An 18,892-nucleotide genomic window follows, 5' to 3' on the forward strand; every position below is an offset into this window, starting at 1 on the left:
ACCCCTAGTAGTGGTAGAGCCTCTAACAGCTCAGCGATATGTGCAGGACATCCTGCAGCAACATGTGTAGCTTTTTAGGGCAGGGCTTCCAACTGGCATTTTTCAGCAGGATAATGCCCACAGCAAGGCTTTCCCAGGAATGTCTCTGCTAGGTTGCTACACTTCTAGGCCTGTCCGTTACCTTGTTTGATCACCAATCAAGCATCTATGGGACCAGGATGCCATGTGGAACCTGTATGCCTTCATGCCCAACTGTATTTCTTCTTGTATCTAAGCTAGAGGTGGCCCAACTAGCTCCACCCTGTCTCCTCCCTTTCTTCCATCACTCACCACATCAATGAGGTGGTACAGCTTCACACGCAGACCACAGGAAAGCCAACCTGAACTCCAAGCCATCGATTATTTGATGGGGTATTGTTTTAAGCTGATTGAAAGATTACTAAGCCTATGATGTAACATCTCTTAAGGATGTGGGACAAAATAGTGTATATATGTGTATCTGAATTAAAGACAATTGTGTACTAATCAAGGTAAACCAATGCATTTGGTGGGCAAGAATGGGCATGGTAATGGCCACACCTTGCCTATAGAAACTAAAGTCATTAATCAGTTGAACCCGGGAATCATAGAGCCTTAATCTTCTATAATAAACATTATATCATTAATATATTTTGCCACGTCTGGTCCCTGAGCTTTATTTTTATTTTGTTTAGGGGGTTGTCAGGAAGGCTAGAAAAACTCGTTGATGTTATTTGTGACGTTATAGAAAACTTGTTGAGCCAGATTAGTTCACAATGCTAGTGACAGGAACCAGACAGCCAGACAGTTTCTCTACGTACACTAAATGGACAAAAGTATTGGAACACCTGTTGGTTGGTTGTGAAGTCACATGAGCCATACTTAAAGCTTGAAGGGCTCTTGGTACTGATCAGCTTTTGACCATTGCCAAGGGCTGGTCCATTCTTGGCTTTGTAGGCCAGCACCAGGGTTTAAACCAGTGAAGAGAACACAGCAGAGGAGTAACATGTCTGAACTGCATTCTGGATTAATTGCAGGTGCCTGATGGTGCGCAAAGGGAGACCAGCCAGAAGGAATTTGCATTAATCAAACAGAACAAGCACCTGGCTGGCCTGTCTAGAGAAGAATGTTGATTTCTTTGGGTGTGGAAAAGGAGAAATCTGGAAGACCAAGTTCACCCACTGTTCTTTTGCTTGTAGTCAAAGGGAAGTGGAATCTGCCAGAGGATACACAGTTCTCCAATGTCTGACTGGCTCTGGCATGAGGGACATAAAAAAAATCAGTGGTAGAAAAATAAATAGTGGATATCCAGTAGATATTTAACATCAGCTCACTTTCAGATGAACTACTGGTGCAGTTAATGTTATTGCCTGATTCAGTGGTAGATTCAGTAGCTATGCTTCCTCCCCTTCTGATTGTAGTTTGAGGACAATATGTCCCTTACCATGCTTACTATTTCTATAATACCCATTTTAATGAAGCAATTCAGTGTTTTATAATAATGTCACTTTATAAATCTTCTCACTTTAGGACCTATTGGTTAGTGTTGGTAGAGTCACGTCATCAGGAGTCTTTCAGGCAGTGCAGTATCAGATTCAGGTTTTCATAAACCTGTTTTGGCACCTCTGTTTTTTCTATTGTTATTCCGTTATTTATAAGCCATGCTCCTATCATAATAGGTTAAGCGTCTCTTTTTTCTGGTACAATTGAACAGATACGCTATATAAGTCCAAATGTTTGTGGACACCCCTTCTAAGATAAGATAAGATAAGATAGTCCTTTATTAGTCCCGCAGTGGGGAAATTCTAATGAATGCATTCAGTTACTTTAAGTTGCACCAGTTGCTAAAAAGATGTGGAAATGAACATACACACACACACGCACAGCTTGTCTAGTCCCTGTAGAGAGGTACTGCCAAAAGGATAGGGCTCTCTTGAGGCATGGACTAGAGAGGAATAAAGCCCCCAGCATTGAGCCGTGGAGCTCTGGAACTGTGTTCTCTGGAGTGATTGTGATGATGCTCCATCGAATACCAATACATCTAATAGAAATTCTTTTTCCCTAGACAGTAGAGAGTTACTCCAACAAAAGCAAAAATTTTGTTTTTAATACCCTTAATTTTAAAAGAAACGAATGAATGAGCATGAGTCCCAATATTTTTGTCCACATTTGAGAAAAATCAGAAAATAATTAATAATAATTTAGCATCAGTTCTAATATGATGCTGATAACAGTACAGTTGTTTGTATTCTACTCTCCAGTAGTAGCAGCGGAATTGTTCATTAGGTATTTTTTTATGTGCACATACATAATATTTTCATATCAGAGCCAGAAATGACAGAGACATGTTTATATGAAGCTGCTACGCTTCAGGTTTATTGTTCTGTAGGGGTCTTCAGCATTCGGTTAATGGCCATATTGCTTTGGCACACTGAAAAACTGGCATTAATCACCCATGAATTTTCATTCACTACCAATGTGAACAGTAGCAGTACTCCAGGATGTGCAGTGTAAATGTGAATACCAAGTTGAACGTTTGTGAAGTTATAAGATATGCAGAGGTACATTAGTAGATGTTTTGATTTCGTTTTCTGTGGGAAATGAGACTGGTACAGTGAGTGAGAATCGGATGACCTCTTAAGACAGAGTGGCTTTAAAAAGTGACATTTTTCCAAACCCAAACTTGACAGGTTGGGATGAATAAGGAGGCAGGCTTTTCGAAGCTGGTGTTTGTGTCCTTAGCCTGAGAGATCAGACTGTAGCACCTTGTTCTTGCGCACCTCTGCAGCATGCAGCTCCTGGAGAGAAGGCAATTTAGAGATCACTGATTTATAGCCATGGACATTGATTCATACCACACATGGAGTATTTAATCTATTATTTATGATGCCCTTCCTTCCCAGTGGAGCTAACAATGCTGTTGCACCTGAATCCTAGCAGCATGTGCCTCTACACTGCTTACTGAAGTGCTTGTATGCGTAGAAAACACAACATAACTAAAATACTGCAGAAAAGGAACAAAAATAAAGGCTTACCTTTTCTTTCAGGCGCTGCTTAAGAGCGCTGAGATAGGCCGTGCGGTTCTCAGTGCTCACTTCCATTTTGTGATTGAGCTTCTCCTCTGCCATCTTGCTGTAGTTGTTGTTGACCTCCTGGGCTTTGTTCAGAACCTCCTTCTCATGCTCCCGCTTCTCAGCCAGCTGCTTCAGAATCTGCTGCTCCTGACTCTGTGGCCAGATGGAGAGAGTAGAAATTATAACTGACCATTTTGGTTTGGAGTTTAGAGTTGGAGCTTGGCTATGACCACTAAAACTACTGGTAAACTTCCAGAACCTTCCTTATTTTAACCGATCGTCCGTCTCCTCATTTATACAATGAATTTCCAATTGGTTCTCCTCACCCTTCTCCTTTCCTCAGCGGCCTCCAGTTTCTTCTGCAGCTCTCCCAATGAGGGCTCCTTCTTGTGAGCCCCCAGGGACAAGATCTGGGGCCGGTCCGGTGACAGATCAGTAGGGCTCTTTAGGATGACCTCAAAGGCCTGGCCAGAGGTTCGCTTATTCAGGGACTTCACTTCCATATCTGCTGAAGAACACCAAATATGATGAAGTGTGAAGAGAGAGGTTTACTCACTCTGTTAACTTAAGAATAACTCAACCAGTTTGCTTACAGTAATCTATGCCCTTAACTGAATTCTCAAGTTCAGGCCTTTCTTCAATAAAAATAATTAAAACATCTGTGTTAAATATGTGTTGCTTATATTTAAACCTACATTGTGTTTTTAATGTAATTAAACAAGAAAACAATAAAATGTTAACTATGATGCAACACTTTTTAACATGATTTTTCAGAAAGAATGGAAAATCTCAATTTACATCCAAGTGATTCATTAAAAATGCTTTATTTATTAGGTTGGCCTTTTGGATAGTCAACTACTCAACCCATGTATTAGTTAGTACTCTTCCCGAGTACCTCCTACACTTCCTACAACACATGCAAATCCAGCCACCACCTCCTTGCGAACTGTAGTCGATGCAACAACATCAACATTAGCGATCTAAGGAAAGCTTGGAGGAAAGCATTGGCTAGCAGCCAACCTGTGCAGGCCTGTGGGGAGAGAGAGAGAGAGCCATCTACCCATTTGGAAAGAGCAAGGCCTTGGTGGGCTGGACCACTCAGAGCCTAGGTTGGCCTAGGTTGGGTCAGACACTTCATTGTTATGTGTGTGTGGGTGTGTCTTACTCTGAAAATAATGTAACAGTAAGCCCTTAAAGTTATCACCTTGAAGTTGTTCTTTTTCACACACACACACACACACACACACTTGTGGTACCAGATGCAGGGAGCATGACCGTTATCCTCACCCAAAGATGTTGTTATTATGGTATTCAGGGTGAATGGTAGGGCCTGTGGCCTGGATCTGTGCCGAACCTATAAAGTGATTATTATTTTTTGAATGTAATGCTCTTTACTTTAGAGGTAATCAAAAGGGTGAGACCCCTGAAGAAATGACACAGCACTTCTTAAACAATTAAATAAATGAAAACATTGTATTCTGTGTATCAGAATTTACTGTAATGGTGTTCAAATCTGGGAACTGGGAAATTATTTGTCATTTGTCATCCCAGTTATGCCATTTTACATGATTTGTAAATCATTTTGTTCAATTCAGATATACAGAAGAGTATGAACATCGTTGATGCCTGCTTGTCAAATCAGTTTTATTGTATCCTGGGTTCAATGTCATTTTTGATATATATTCTGCCACTCCCGGTTTGTGTGACTTAAAGCAGCATTGTGTACACTGTAAAAATCTATTTACAGTACCATTTACTAGCAGCTGTGGTTGCCAGATTTTCACAGTACAATATATGCAATGTATGAGACATTATAGTATAATTTTTGTCAACTTTAAATATAAATGTCAAATAATTACTGTTTTGTTTACAATACACTACTGTGGAAAAAAAGGCACTGTAAAAAAATATGTACGATTCCTTATGTATCCATATGTATATTTTTCGACATGTCTAGCAGCCCAAAGGAACTGTAGGCAGACGGGGCCTGGTTATTTGGTAAGTAATCCTCCATTAAGCCTGTGTACACTTAGGCACTTATCTGCAACACTACTGTCACACCCAGTGAAGCTTCACATACCCTCAAAGAGGCCAAGGGTTTGGGGATGAGGCTTGGAGTGCAGACAGGAGCAGATGAGAGACAGCACTGACATCTCCATCAGCTTCTCGGAGTAGGCTGGAAAAAAAAGACACGCCCACAGAGGTTAAGCTTTTAAATGTATTCTGTCCTGAGAACTGAAAGACGGTTAAACATTTATACAGCACAATAAAGGTGCTGAAAGACCCACTTTATGTTACCTTAGGAAACCAATGAATTCATTTCTAAACAAATACCCCAGTGATTTTCAACCTCTCAACCTAATCTCCATCTGTTGTATCTCCAGCTGTATCTTTTCCTTCTTTGAGTCAGGAGGGCCTCTGTTTCCTTTGTTTAACTAAGGGAATCTAAATTATGGCATTTAAAATATTGGTCATTGTAAGTAGATAGTGACTGAGTAGTGGAATAAAAGATGGTTCTTTGGTGGAATTGCTCCAGAGGATCCATTTTAGTACTGTAACAATTATTTTTACAGTAAAAAGAAATGGCCCATGTGCACAGTGTATATATATATGTAGATTAAAAGCCTACTGTCACACCCAGATGCTTCCTAGTGAGGAAAGGCTGGATTCACCTTAACTAGAGCAGAATTAGATTTGTGGCTAAGGGCTAGTTTAAGAGAGAAAATGTGTGTGTGTGTGTGGACAGTAAAAGGGTGGACTGGACACTGCTCTTATCTATTATTCAGTTACATTCTGCTCTTTCCTGTCCACTCAAACCTCAGCGCAAGGAAACTGTGCAGACGGTACACACGTTTTGCAGCCCACTTTCAAAAACACTAACCCCGTGATTCAAAACCAACGCTGCTGTTCCAGTGTCCTGAAGTGTTATGCCAGGGCTGATATAATGTTGCCTTCCTGTCACCAGGCTGGAGAAGAGTCACTCTTTATGTGTCACAGCAGAAGCAGCCAATCAGAACTAACTCTGAATCCTCACATGACCCAGCTCATACATTATTGACTGACTCCTGATAAGATGAGAGCATAAAACGTGTGTGTATGTGTGTGGGTGTGTGTGTGAGGTCAGGAGGTTCATGAGGATGAAACCTTGTATCATCAAAATGGTGACTTTACAGGAGAAGGAAAAAAACCCTAATGGATGTCAATGTAAAAAGATTTGATTCCAAGTCATTTTGCAGCATTTCTATTGTACACTTCTCAACTGTAGGGGGAGCCAAGGAGCAGGAAATGCCAATTCCAGCATAAGGCTGCTTTAACTATAAATAACAGAACGATTGCGCTGCAGTTTTTACCAGCTACAACATCAACAGAACATTGCATTAGTCTGGGCTGACCTGGTCAGAAGATGATAATGCAAACAGGCTAATAGGCTCTTTTAGTGACATTCAGAGATAAGGCCTCTGCAAGAGGTCACTCTAAAACTATGATATGCACAGTAAAATCTAAGCTAAATATAATCTAAATGTCTAAAATATCTTTTAAAATGCCTATTAAAGGCTTCAGCTCTTTATTCATTCCACTCATCATTGGATTTTGACACAGCGTAACTACCAGATTCAAATGATGTCAAAAAGAAATAGAAAATGGAAACACAAAGAGATAAGATGTACAAACATAATAAAAATTGGTTTATCAAAAGTATTATTACTTTTACTGTAATGCAGAGCTATTGCCAGTCTCAAGAGTCTCAATACAGTGTAAGGGTCAGCTGAGAGAAGAGGGCTTTATTTATCATCCTCAGTTTGTAGGTGACTTTGCAGAATAGATGAGACTGCAGAGATAACTCAAGCGCCCACATTGCAATAATGTACCCTTGGACACATTCTACACGCAGTGTTTTAGCATGCTAGGGTCTGATGCAATATAATGGAAATTTTACAGGAGGCGGAAAAACCTTCTTAGATATTCATGGACGTCAATGTAAAAGGATTTTTGAAGCATTTCTATTGGACCAATTATCTTAATATTTGGACACACTGTAAAGAACTGGAACCAGACTCAAAAAGATGTCCAAAAATTAAAAAAATGTTGATATGAGGTGGTTGTGTACCAGCAGCAATATGAAAATTAATGAATTATTAATTTTGACTGTAGTATCCCTCTGAACACTTCAGTCAGTGTCGACACCTAAAACCAAGGGTGCCAAAAGGTTTTTTTTTGAGTAACAGCATTAATACAGTTTTCTAAAGAGCATTTGAGTGAAGGGATCTTTGGATCTTCATCATTCATCTAAAAATGGGGGGTTATATACAGCATTTTATCAAAGAACCTTTTGATGCACCTCAATTAGTAAGAGTGAAGCTTCATGTTTGTACATTGCCTTTATTGAGGCCTGTTCGCAGACCTGTAATAGGCTCCTTTGCCAGTGCCATACTCAGTGCTCCAAAACTGCTGTACAAGTCTAATATAAGGATTTAACATACGCCTCATAACTGGAGACGTAATGAGATTCCAGTTTTATGAGTTGCAGCTGCTGAATAAATTCTAGGGAGATGACTCTCCCTAAAGGCAGGTTGAGTGTGTGGGTGGCATTGCTAGAAAGACTGCATTTCATATATGTGTGATATGAGCAAACTACTCTTTTTTTCCTTTGTCAGGATGCACAACCAAGCCCATGCACACCCCTTTGAATGACCACAGGAGGAGTCAGATGGGTCCTGTCCCAGAAAATTGCAACGCAAACATGCAATCTGCCGCACTGCTACCCTCTAACTGAACCTGCTTTTTTTGTGGCATAAAATCTGCAGTGGTGAGTGGGCATGAGCACTGTCACGCCATGGGTTTCTAGCCCACTAGGAGATACAACACACACACACACACACACACACACTTTCAGTGTGTACCAAACGTGAGAAGTATCCACATAACATGTAGAACATGGGCCTTTTCACATTGTATTAGCTGTAAGTTAAGCATTATGATAACACAGCCAAACAATACTGGCTCGGATCAACTCACACAGTGACCAAGAATAGATGCTAGCATGAAAACAAAAGAGCATGCGTCATTTTTTCATCTATATGAACATCCTGCTATTCTAATGCAGACTGGCTGATAGCAGAACATTCGCAAGTAATACAGCATCCTTTTCCAGAAGCATCTGCCAAGCCCTCAAGCGGCAGAGCTGTTGAATCCCTGCCCAGGAAAAAGAGGCTATTTTGGGCCTTACCTGATACGGTGCTAGCCATGATGCAGCCGGACGTGGTCAGATGAAGGACAGAAGAGTGAAGAGGGATGAGAGAGAGAGGATGATAGGAAGAAAATGCTGGAAATGCTGGAAAGGGAAAGGTGTCGGTGCTCAGTGCTGAGCTGTTGTTCTTTACTGGCTGGAGGAGGATGATGGAGAGAGGTATGCAGCAGGAGGCAGAGGGAGGGAGGGGAGAGGAGAGAGGGAGAGAGAGAGAGAGAGAGAGAGAGAGAGCAAAAGAGAGTGAGAGAGAGAGATGTAAGGTGGGGGAGGTGGGATATAGGGGACTAAGGGAAGTAATTAGTGACAATACAATTGAATTTTGCTGAAGTTGTGTGTGAGTGAAGACCAGGAGGAAAAAGACTGAGAAGAGGGAGGGTAGCGCTGTTGTCTAGGAAACAAAGAGCAGATTTGCTGCTTATGCAAGCCCACACACACCAAAAAAACAACAACAAAATAAAATTGTCTATGCATTTCTATTTAGAGTGTGTCTTAAGGAAATATATTTCCCAGCAGATTTGCCAATGGTGGGCGGTCACATATCTGTCACTTCTTTAAAACGCTTTGCTTCATACATCCTTCTCCTTATTGAGCAAAAGCAGATCTACATCTTGTCTTCAGAAGGACTTCCCAGCATTGGTGCCTTTTGTCATTCATTTGTTACATTTCCAGTCCACACTCGGTCAAATCAAATCTCAATGTTGTCAAGATGTTGTCACTATTGTCACCGAGTGTGATATATGTCCATATGTTTGTGGACACCCCTTCTAATGAATGTATTCATGCATTCAGCTACTTTAAGTTGCACCCACTGCTGACACAGATGTGCAAATGCGCACACACAGCTCATCTAGTCCCTGTACAGAAGTACTGCCAATAGAAGAGGACTCTCTAAAGCAGATAGACATGATCCTCTTGGCACCATGCTGCCTAATGCCAGTCATGGGTTAGAGCGGTATAAAGACTCCCAGCTTTGAGCTGTGAAGCAGTGGAAGAACTGTGTTCTCTGGAATGATGGTAATGGTGGTCCATCCAATACTTTTGGGAGGAGCTGGGGAGTTGGGGATGAGGTGGGGTGGTGATCATCCAACATGCTCAGTGCTGGGGGGCTTTATACCCCTCAAGCTCATGCCTGGCATTAGGCAAGGGGCCAATTTGTTTATCTGCTCCAGAAAGTCCAATTCTATTGGCAGCACTTCTTTACAGGGACTAGACAAGCTGTGTGTGTGTGTGGATTTGTGTCAACAACGGGTACAACTTTAAGTAGCTGAATGCATTTATTATTATAAACCCTGTATCTTTTAAAAAGAGTGGTGCACTCTTTAAAAGGGTTCTTTAAAGACAGCTCCCCAACTCATCCCAAGTATCACTGTCATTTTAGAGAACGCCACAGCTTTATACTCCTCTGGCCAACACCTGGCAGAGGTGTCCACAAACATTTGGACATTCTCATCAGGTTGTGTTGTAGAGCACAGTTTGCTTAAAGACAAAAAAAGCCCTAAAATGCTTAAAATGACCATGCATGATGAAGAACTGCATGGATCAAGGAGGATGTGTTTCAGGCCCAACCACCAGCTCTAAAGGCACAGTTATATAATCTGAGTCTTCATACACAATTTATGTCCTTTCAGGAGTTGCGTGCGAGGGAGCTTGAGTTGTCATGCTGCTCTGCATAAGAGAGACATGCTCTAAAAGCTAGCTCAGGTCAACTGCCTTCGCTACTTCACCTACAGCAGCAAGTTACGAACCGTAAATGAGTCCAGAGATTGTGTGAGGTTCGTAAATCATATACAAACATATTGAAAGGTAGTGTTTATGTTTACAGGGTTTTACAAGGTTCGTTTAAAGCTTGGGGTTAATGCCAACTGTGATATATCATTGATCCATAGTCCAAGGTACTTACCCCGTAACATTATCTCCAGCTATTTTTAGTGACATAATCTTGTGTTATCATGCCATTAAAGTCATATAAAGGGAGTGTTGGGCCTGTTTTATTGTTTGAAAAGCATCATTTATGTGCTTGTATTTGTTCTGAAGGGTAGTGTTTCATTTATTACGCCAAATGATTTTTTAATATGGGGTCATCTTAACCAAGTTACTTGTCTCAAAGACGATGGAGTTTCCATTATAGGGGGATTTACTTTGCCACATTGGTCTTAAGGGTGCCCTGGAATGGAAAACTGTGTTTACCTTTTGACGTAGATGATTAATGAGAGTGTGTTACATAGAACTGACATGCTGTAACCCTCAAACACTGTTGTCTGTTCATTCAAAAGAAAATGGTCCAGCTCCAAAACCCCCAAACTGTGAGCCTAACAGTCCTTATTTTTACATCCCCACATAATGTACATACACCCAATCCATAGCATAAACACAACGACTGCTTCAGAAGAATATGGAAGTGATGCTAAAAAGGCTAACTGCTAATGTCAGCTGACCAAGTGAAGCACCAAAGCTCAAAGAAGTGGCTGACTAGAGGAAGTGCTGCTATAGGTATTCACACAAAGGCTGCGAGGGGAGCTCAGGCCCCACGCATTGGCCAGGGGAAAGCCGTTAAAGCGAGCAGCTGCTAGCTGCTAGGCTTCCTACCAATAGCTACTACAATGTCTTCAATGTCTTCAGTTAGCCAACAATAATTACAATGTTCTTGTTATAAGTCTAGAAACAATGCTAGGCTAGGCTAAACTAGGCCAAGTGCTATGCGACTATGGCACCTTTAGAGTTTGTTAAGACTCTGGCTGAGACTTGGATTTCTGTCAGTGTAGTGCATTGGACGCTGTTGGTTTTATTTCATCAACACTGATACTTGTAGAAATAGGCTCCTGGAAGATGCTGCTAAAATGAGATTTCTATCCAAGACTAATTGGATTTTCCTTCATACTTTGATGTATGTTTCATTTTAAAATGAAATGTAAATGGTTTGGACTAGATGAGCGATACTGGACAAAAAACTTATTGCAATTTATATACAACATAATACTATAATAAATCATATAATAGGCAGATATAATATGCCTCTGGTTTAAATGTCATGGAAAATAACAACAGTGTAGAGAGGGGGGAAAAAAGTCCTGCGATGTGACCATTGCGCATGCACAAGTTGCAACGATGATGCTGATACTATATATTGTACAGTCAGGGTTTGGAGGGTATCCAAGCTAGCTTTGCTTTTTCTCTGAATGTTAGGAGGTGGTGGTTGGAGGGGAAGGTGAGTACACATGATGTTATTGGTTAAAATAATTTGGCCAAGCCCATTGGTGCGTGCAGGGTGATATAATCAAAAATCTTAGACAGATTTGACAGTAAAGGTCATGCATATACAGGCAAGATTACAGGAGACAAGAATGTTAAAAGAGATTTATATGAACAGGGACAATATTTGTCTTGATTTTAGATGGACTTTATTTTACACTATTATTATTTAGAATTTTAGTCTTTGTCTTTTTACCCTTTCCGATATCACCAGTACAGAAATTCTGAATGTTATTAAAATGATTTTTCCACAAATTTCAAGCTCATTTTTATCTTAGTCATCCTTACAGTTCAGCGTAGCTGAAGCTGGGGAGCGGCTGCAGCACACAGCCCAACAGGTTCCAGGGGGATGGGAAGCTTTCATGCAGTCTGGCAGGGAGGGAGGCAGGGGGAGGGACGCATGCAGCAAGGAGAAGAGAGAAATAAATGCAGGCTCATGCCCCTGGGACTTTGACAGAGCAGGATAAAACGAGCACCAGTAAAATAACGTGGAGAACTTGTGCGCATGCAGATGGCCACACATGGACACAGATGGGAGCATGTGCAATCGCAGACGAGGAGAGGCTCCCGTTACATTAGTCAAATTAGTCACACCTATTGATTCACGCCAGCAAGCTGGTATCAAGTGTATAATTAACCCTTTACATTCTGCATGTTTCGCATACATACATAGTGTAACATTACTGTAATAACAATCTACTAATAAGATTCTTTTAAATAATATAATATAATATACCAATTGTGTTGAAACTTGGTTCTTTAACAAGCATTTTGGAGACCTAAATGAAAATATGAGTTTTAAAAAAGTATGTTCATCTTTTAGAAAGGTCCAATAAGAAGAATGCTTAGAGAAAGTGTACAGTGTATTGATAAAGCATAGTTACTTACATATTTTCCATCCTTCTCATGCATGGGTTTAGAATTTCTTCATGAACCTGTGCTTCGTAAACAGAGCTCACAGAGGCTTAATTAGTTTTCCACTTCATTATTTATTACACAATTTCTAGAAGTCATTAAAAAAATGTGTTTTAGGACTCAAAACAAACACACAAAAAAAAACCCAACATATTTAAGTGGATAAAACTTTGTATTGTCAGATCTGACCTCACTCATCAGGGTACTCAGAATTTGATCAAGAAGAAACGGTAGATAATTCAGCTATAATAAACAACAACAACCTCACCAAAACACTTTTGAAGAATTGTGCATGATTTATCACCTTCACATCCATTAATGAATTCGCTCATAACTGAAGAGTAATTCAGACCATCCCAAATTTGTATTTTTAGGAGCGGGGGAGAAAAAAATCCATAAAAAAGCCATTTAAATACACAAAGATCAAACCTCAGAGGTCTGCTGACAACGCGTGCACCAAAATGAGCCTCTACACCACAGCATACATCTCATCTCACCAAGTAAACTGTCTTTCCTTTAATGTGTAGTCACAACCTACATGTTAGTCCAGTTCAGACGGCAGCACATGCTTGTCATACATGGCTGGTGCAAATGCAAGCACAGTAGGCCTATGTGATGTCTTTTTGTCGAGGTGGGCGATGTATGTTGCGGATCACACACTTCACCATCCACTCAATTCCTTCGTTCACCCCCTGACTGGAAAAACATCAGGATACAAAAATATATGACTGAATACATTAGTACAAAGCTGCAGCATTGCAATATATTTACTACAGTTACTACAAATGCCATTAAGTATTGTAAAGTATATTGTTGCTGTCATGCAAAACTCCTGCATCTTTAAAATGACACCTTTATATAAGACGGAACAAACCTTCCATTGAAAATATTTTCAATGGAAATTAAAGCATAAATAATTTCTTTATTCATTATTCAAGCCATTTTGTAACATATCTATTGATCTGTTCATCTTGACAGTTTGACACAATTTAAATACCTATTTCAGATTAATTAAACAAATAAACAATTAGGCACTGCAATATACTGATAAATGTTAAACTGCATTTTTAAATACACAATTTATCCTTATAAAGAAAAACAACTTGCATTTTTTTTTACAAAGCTGTAGCACAGCAGGTGGCTTCTATTTTCATGCCCAAAACTAAATAATACATGCGTGAGAGAGCAATGCGGCTAAGCTTACCCTGTTAGAGCAGTACAAGGCTGGACCAGGCAGTCCCGTTTGCCAATTTTGGGGGCACAGTCACTGAATGCCGTCTTAATGTCCGGAACAGACAGACAATTCTAGGGGAAAGAAGCACATAAATAAGCATTACAGCCATAATCATATATTCATTCTGACATTTGTTGAGCCTTGTCATTATGGATGGTCATGACAGGGTAGTTTGCATACAAGGTCAAAAAGGTGTCAGCAGAACAAGCCCCATTGCATTGATTTGAGACCAGTGTGGTGGAGGGGTCCCTTCTGAGTCACTGGATAGTCCAGGTAGCAACAGTCTTAGTGCTGGAAGTCTAATTGTGTAGTACACTAAAACTGTCGTTTTACCTGGGCAGGTGGGGTAAAGATTTTAATCCCGTCCAAATCTGCTATGAAAGTATTTTTTACAGACTGTTGACAGACTGTGGCTTTTCACTGCTAGAAAATGAACCGAATACAAATGACAGTTTTAGCAAATATTACATTTTTGTTTTTTCTTTTGTCTGATCATTAAAACATCTCAAGTCGAATTACATTTATTTGTGTAGCGATTTACAATCTAATGTTTTCAGAATGAAATTTGGAAAAGAGGTAAGAGTGTGGTGAGTATTACAATGACAATTTTTTTAATAATTAGCATACTTTTCCATAAGGAATAATGACCATCAAGACAATAACAAAAGAGTTTATTTTCATACTACAATGAAACAATCCTGGATCTGTATCTCAGCTGTGACTGATCTGTATCTCATGTGTTATCCAACCAGAATGTGCAAAAACAACTGCAGAATAAACATAAATAAAGGATACAGAGTTTTTAGCACAGCTGCATCTCTATATGCTAGTATGTTCAAAGAGTATCGGCCCTGTAGATCACCTGCAACAACATTTTGTCAGTGGCTACTACTGCAAGGTAGCACTACCGCAGTGATTTAGAACTATTCTTACTTGTTTGTTTTTTTATTGACTTGTTCATTTTTTGATTCTTTAATAGAATTACAAACTTTGGGCTAGAATGTCAAAGAAAGCTCACTTTACTTATTAATAACAATAAAGCCCAATTAAGTAAAACTGTGTTTAAATATGGATAAAGAAAAGCTGTTCGATTTAAGGCCAAAACCCAAAACTGCATTAATGTGTGACTAGGATCACTGAGCGGAGGAGTGGAGGAAAAGTGGAGGAAAACTAGAACAGCATGCAGGGTCAATTCCAAACCAGAGCTATTAGGAAACCTGAAAGTATAGCTCCACCTAGGGACTGCATAATGAAATTATTCCTACAATTACATTAGAAGAAGACAAAAGTCTGATAAATGAGTGTTTACCTCTACATCCTGCTTATTTGCAAGCACAAGGAGAGGAACCCCTTCAAGAGCTTCACTACTAATCATTTTTTCTGAGAAGAAAACGAGATCAGAACTCATATGATTTCCATTAACACATAAAATTAATTTTCAACAGATATTGGCACGTCTACATGCACAGGCTTTGAGGCAAACACTCACCAAATGCATTCTTTGATTCAGTCAACCGCTCTTCATCGGTGGAGTCAATAACATAAATGACTCCATGAGATTCTGCATAGTACTGAGGGCCAAATAATGCAAATGTTAATCAGAAGAAACATCACATGACCCGCCAAGACTGTTGATTTTAGACTTTCTTTAGGAGTTAATGAAATTAAACATATTTAAGAAGGTGACAAGAAGTGAAACCTCACAGCAGGTCCATGAATTACACTTTTCCTTTAACATTAGGGTAAACTTTTCATTTCTATGACAGCTAGAGAGACTCTATATTATATTATATTATATTATTATATATTCTATACGTATAATATTACATATGTATGTCAGAGCAGATCAGAACCATGATATTTGGATTAAAGCAATATTGGCAGATTTCTTTATTTCACTGGCATTAAATTGATATTTGATTATATATTTATTGTCCTCAAGAGGAACCGAGCATTTAGGCTGTGCTGAGCTACTTCACTTTATTACCTGCACAATATTTTACAGCATAAAGAAACAAATGCTACATTTATACGTCTCCACAATTCAGATCCAGGTTAATTTAGAACCATATTCGAAATGTAATATATGTTAATGTATTGTTTCATGAAAAATGTCAGAATCAGCCTTCAACTCCCACAGCAACATATTCCTAATAGTTTCCTTATTCAACATGGCAATACTGGTAGGACGTTATATATCTGCATTAAAGCTCTAAAGCTTCTTTGAAACAATAACTCACTTTGTCCCATAAGGACTGCAATTCTTCTTGTCCTCCAAGATCCCAAAACATCAGGCGTGCTTTCCCTACATCGATGGTGCCAACTGTACAGGGAGGCAAGTTGTGTCATATTTATACACATGCAAGACAACCTGTTTTCCCCCATTTCTTTTTCTATATATTCAGTAAAGAACATGGTGTTGCTTACTGTTCAACCCAACAGTGGTTGTGATTTTGGAAAGGCTCATTCCTTTGTAGTTCTTGCTGAATTTAGTTTTTGTCTGCTCCAAAAAAGTCTAGGAAAGGAAAGAAATGATTCTTCAGTGCATTCATCATCAGTAACACGGTCAGTGGAGTTGGATGACCAGGGGAAAGGTGCTGTCTCTCTGTTTAAGGCCATCATATGGAGGCCATCAATTATCAAGGCAGAAAACAATATTTAGACTATATATTAAATCATTGCCTCAATTTATTAATCAGTTCAGTCATTCTGATCATTGTTTTTAGAGGGGATGCTTTGGCTAAACCGATGGACCAGTTAATTAAATTGAGGGAATGATTTATTGAATAATTGAAGTCTCTTATTTGTCTACTTTGATACTTCAGCAGCTCCACACTGTCATGCTGTCTTACACAGGAGTACATTCATATGAATAGGTTAGTGTTAAATACGTACCGTTTTGCCTGCATTATCGAGCCCAAGAATCAGAATACAGTACTCGTCCTTCTGAAACATGTACTTGTAAAGGCCCGATAATAAGGTGTACATTCTGGCAGGCTTTATCCGCTCACATCACTTCATTTCAGGGAAAGTTAGGGCTAGTGATGCTAGCTAACACACTAGCAGAGGAAAGTAAACGAGCTCCCCGCCAGCAAGACTACACTCACAAGCCCCGACCTGTTTCCGGATAAAGACGACAACGGCAGAGAACACGGGTACACGGGTCAGATTATATCAATTAAACCGAATATAACCGATCAACATGTATTTTTTAAGATAGCTGGCTAGTTAGTGAGCCTGTTAGGTTCCTTCTTCATCTTTAGCTTCTTACAGCTTGTAAACACGTCCTAGGAAGTGGCTGACGTTACATGTTGGTGCATTATGGGAATTGTAGTCAGAGGGCTACGTTGAGCCGCAACGTAAAGCTACCTATAACATTATTTAAAAAGGGCCATTTATGTTATGTTATATGTTAAATTCAGCAAATAATAAATAAATAAATAAATAGAAAGAAAGAAATAATACAATTAATTTATGTTTGTCACCTGTAGAGTTACGTTAATTTAGAAAATCAGCAAAATATGTAATTTCAACAAATGTGTGCAATATAGAAGATAGAATAATTAAACTAAATTAAAACAAGTAGCTAAAAAAACATATTTCCTACGTCAGAGTGCTTATTTATTTATTTTTTTATTTTTTAATTTTTTATAGAGGCTAATGTAATGAGGTTGAAATACAGATTCAATCATTTTTCCAAAAAACCCTGTAACATTTTGATCTAAAATGTGAACTTTAAATACGAGTCTAACCCATAGCATGGTGCTAAAATAATATGGAAAACCTCACAGAGAATATAAGCGGATATAAGAGCTATTTTAGGATGAATAACAGGATTTTATGTGATAAAAGCTACGTAGCTACTTATATGCTCAGCTCCCATTATTTAAGTTAATGGTCAGTGTTAAATCTATATTAAAACATGACATATTTCGTACAGAGAAGGAAAACGCTAATATGTGATATACGCAGTCTAATATTCAGAGTGTAATTTAGCGGTGAAATCAGTTTGTTCGTTTTGAGGTTGAGAGGGCTTCAAGAAACGTGGCTTCATAGCGTTTGCAGAAGAGGACATGATCATCCAGAGGATCCACAGAGATGTGGAAATTGCTGCAATTGATTTTTACTTTTAAACGACGGATTGTTTGAAGGCTTGGAGTCTTTGGAGGCTTTTTTTCTTTTTCTTTGTTTTTTTCATTCATTTTCTACGTTTGTAAATCTGCTATTTTTTCGTGTGGCCAGTGGAAATAAATTTCATAAAAACTAAGACATTTTTATTTAAACATAAAGAAATATATATGCATTAAATTAAACTGAATTTTAACCTAAAAAGACAAGGCACCGATCCTTTGTTGAGTTTTCTCTTTCCCACAACAGTTCCTGGTGTTTTTGGAGGACTTTTATTTTGAAATTAAACACCACAGAAGCGTAAACGCTATTTTTTGCAACCCAAATCCATCAATCAATTAATTGGATTTAAATTATTATTATTATGAAAGTGTGAATGTGGGACAAATAGTAAACAATCTTTAAATGAACTCTTTAATTATAAACATCATTTTAGAGGAAACATCAACAAGGCTTCAATCCCTGATTGGCTACTGGCTCTGGTTCAGTGCAGGTATTTAACCTGAAATAATGCAAGTACATACATTTTGTTCCTACTAGAATTACAGCTACAATTTTAAACATTTATCTGACTTTTTATTTGTATAAATGTAATTACAGATAAGAGTGCAAATGAGTAGTCAAATTTTAATTAATAAAGTGATTAATAGAAATAGCTTTATAGATCTGTGTTTCATAGCTAGTATTATTAGTAATCCAAAAATCCTAGTTGTTGGCACTTTAAGCTAATAAGGCTTGCCAAACAAATAAGTACATGTGTTTAATGACCCCTACTGTACACTTTTAATGAATCCTGTGGACACAATTGCAGACCAGTCTAATAGAAACAGCAACAGTAAATTCTAGTTAGTTAATACTACAGATTAAATAATAATAATAATCATTATTATTATTAAATCATAATAATAATAATAATAATAATAATAAATATTAAACAGCTCAGTAGCTCATTCCCAGTGGTTATCCTACTGGTGCTATAGCTAAGTGGTTAGCTGGTTGGCTAGAGTTAGTCTACACTAGTTTTTC

The 18,892-nt window shown here is 38.8% G+C and overlaps 2 protein-coding genes across 2 annotated transcripts; both read right to left on the bottom strand.

The window, feature by feature from the left end:
- Positions 1 to 2,366: 2,366 nt before the first annotated feature.
- stmn3 (stathmin-like 3) lies at positions 2,367 to 8,435 on the bottom strand. The gene is made up of 5 exons (XM_072684774.1): positions 8,320 to 8,435; positions 5,173 to 5,268; positions 3,419 to 3,597; positions 3,054 to 3,245; positions 2,367 to 2,816 (listed from the first exon to the last, which is right to left on the bottom strand). The coding sequence occupies exons 1-5, from the start codon at positions 8,336 to 8,338 to the stop codon at positions 2,757 to 2,759; spliced, it is 546 nt and encodes a 181-aa protein (XP_072540875.1). The 5' UTR covers positions 8,339 to 8,435; the 3' UTR covers positions 2,367 to 2,756.
- Positions 8,436 to 12,558: 4,123 nt separating this feature from the next.
- arfrp1 (ADP-ribosylation factor related protein 1) lies at positions 12,559 to 17,035 on the bottom strand. The gene is made up of 7 exons (XM_072683155.1): positions 16,634 to 17,035; positions 16,166 to 16,253; positions 15,979 to 16,061; positions 15,228 to 15,309; positions 15,048 to 15,118; positions 13,709 to 13,809; positions 12,559 to 13,200 (listed from the first exon to the last, which is right to left on the bottom strand). Exons 1-7 carry the CDS (start codon positions 16,724 to 16,726, stop codon positions 13,113 to 13,115), a joined length of 606 nt encoding a protein of 201 aa, XP_072539256.1. The 5' UTR covers positions 16,727 to 17,035; the 3' UTR covers positions 12,559 to 13,112.
- Positions 17,036 to 18,892: the final 1,857 nt, after the last annotated feature.

The sequence above is a fragment of the Salminus brasiliensis genome, chromosome 7 (genome assembly GCF_030463535.1).
Source record: "Salminus brasiliensis chromosome 7, fSalBra1.hap2, whole genome shotgun sequence".
NCBI classification, from domain to species: domain Eukaryota; kingdom Metazoa; phylum Chordata; class Actinopteri; order Characiformes; family Bryconidae; genus Salminus; species Salminus brasiliensis.

Coding starts and splice junctions, on each gene's coding strand:
- arfrp1 (XM_072683155.1), bottom strand. CDS start 16,726: ATGTACACCTTATTATCGGGCCTTTACAAGTACATGTTTCAGAAGGAC. Junction 16,254..16,633: donor TCGATAATGCAGGCAAAACG/GTACGTATTTAA, acceptor TTCCTTTCCTAG/ACTTTTTTGGAGCAGACAAA. Junction 16,062..16,165: donor AACCACTGTTGGGTTGAACA/GTAAGCAACACC, acceptor CTCCCTGTACAG/TTGGCACCATCGATGTAGGG.
- stmn3 (XM_072684774.1), bottom strand. Junction 3,598..5,172: donor AACCCTTGGCCTCTTTGAGG/GTATGTGAAGCT, acceptor GTTCTTCAGCAG/ATATGGAAGTGAAGTCCCTG. Junction 3,246..3,418: donor CCGCTGAGGAAAGGAGAAGG/GTGAGGAGAACC, acceptor ATCTGGCCACAG/AGTCAGGAGCAGCAGATTCT.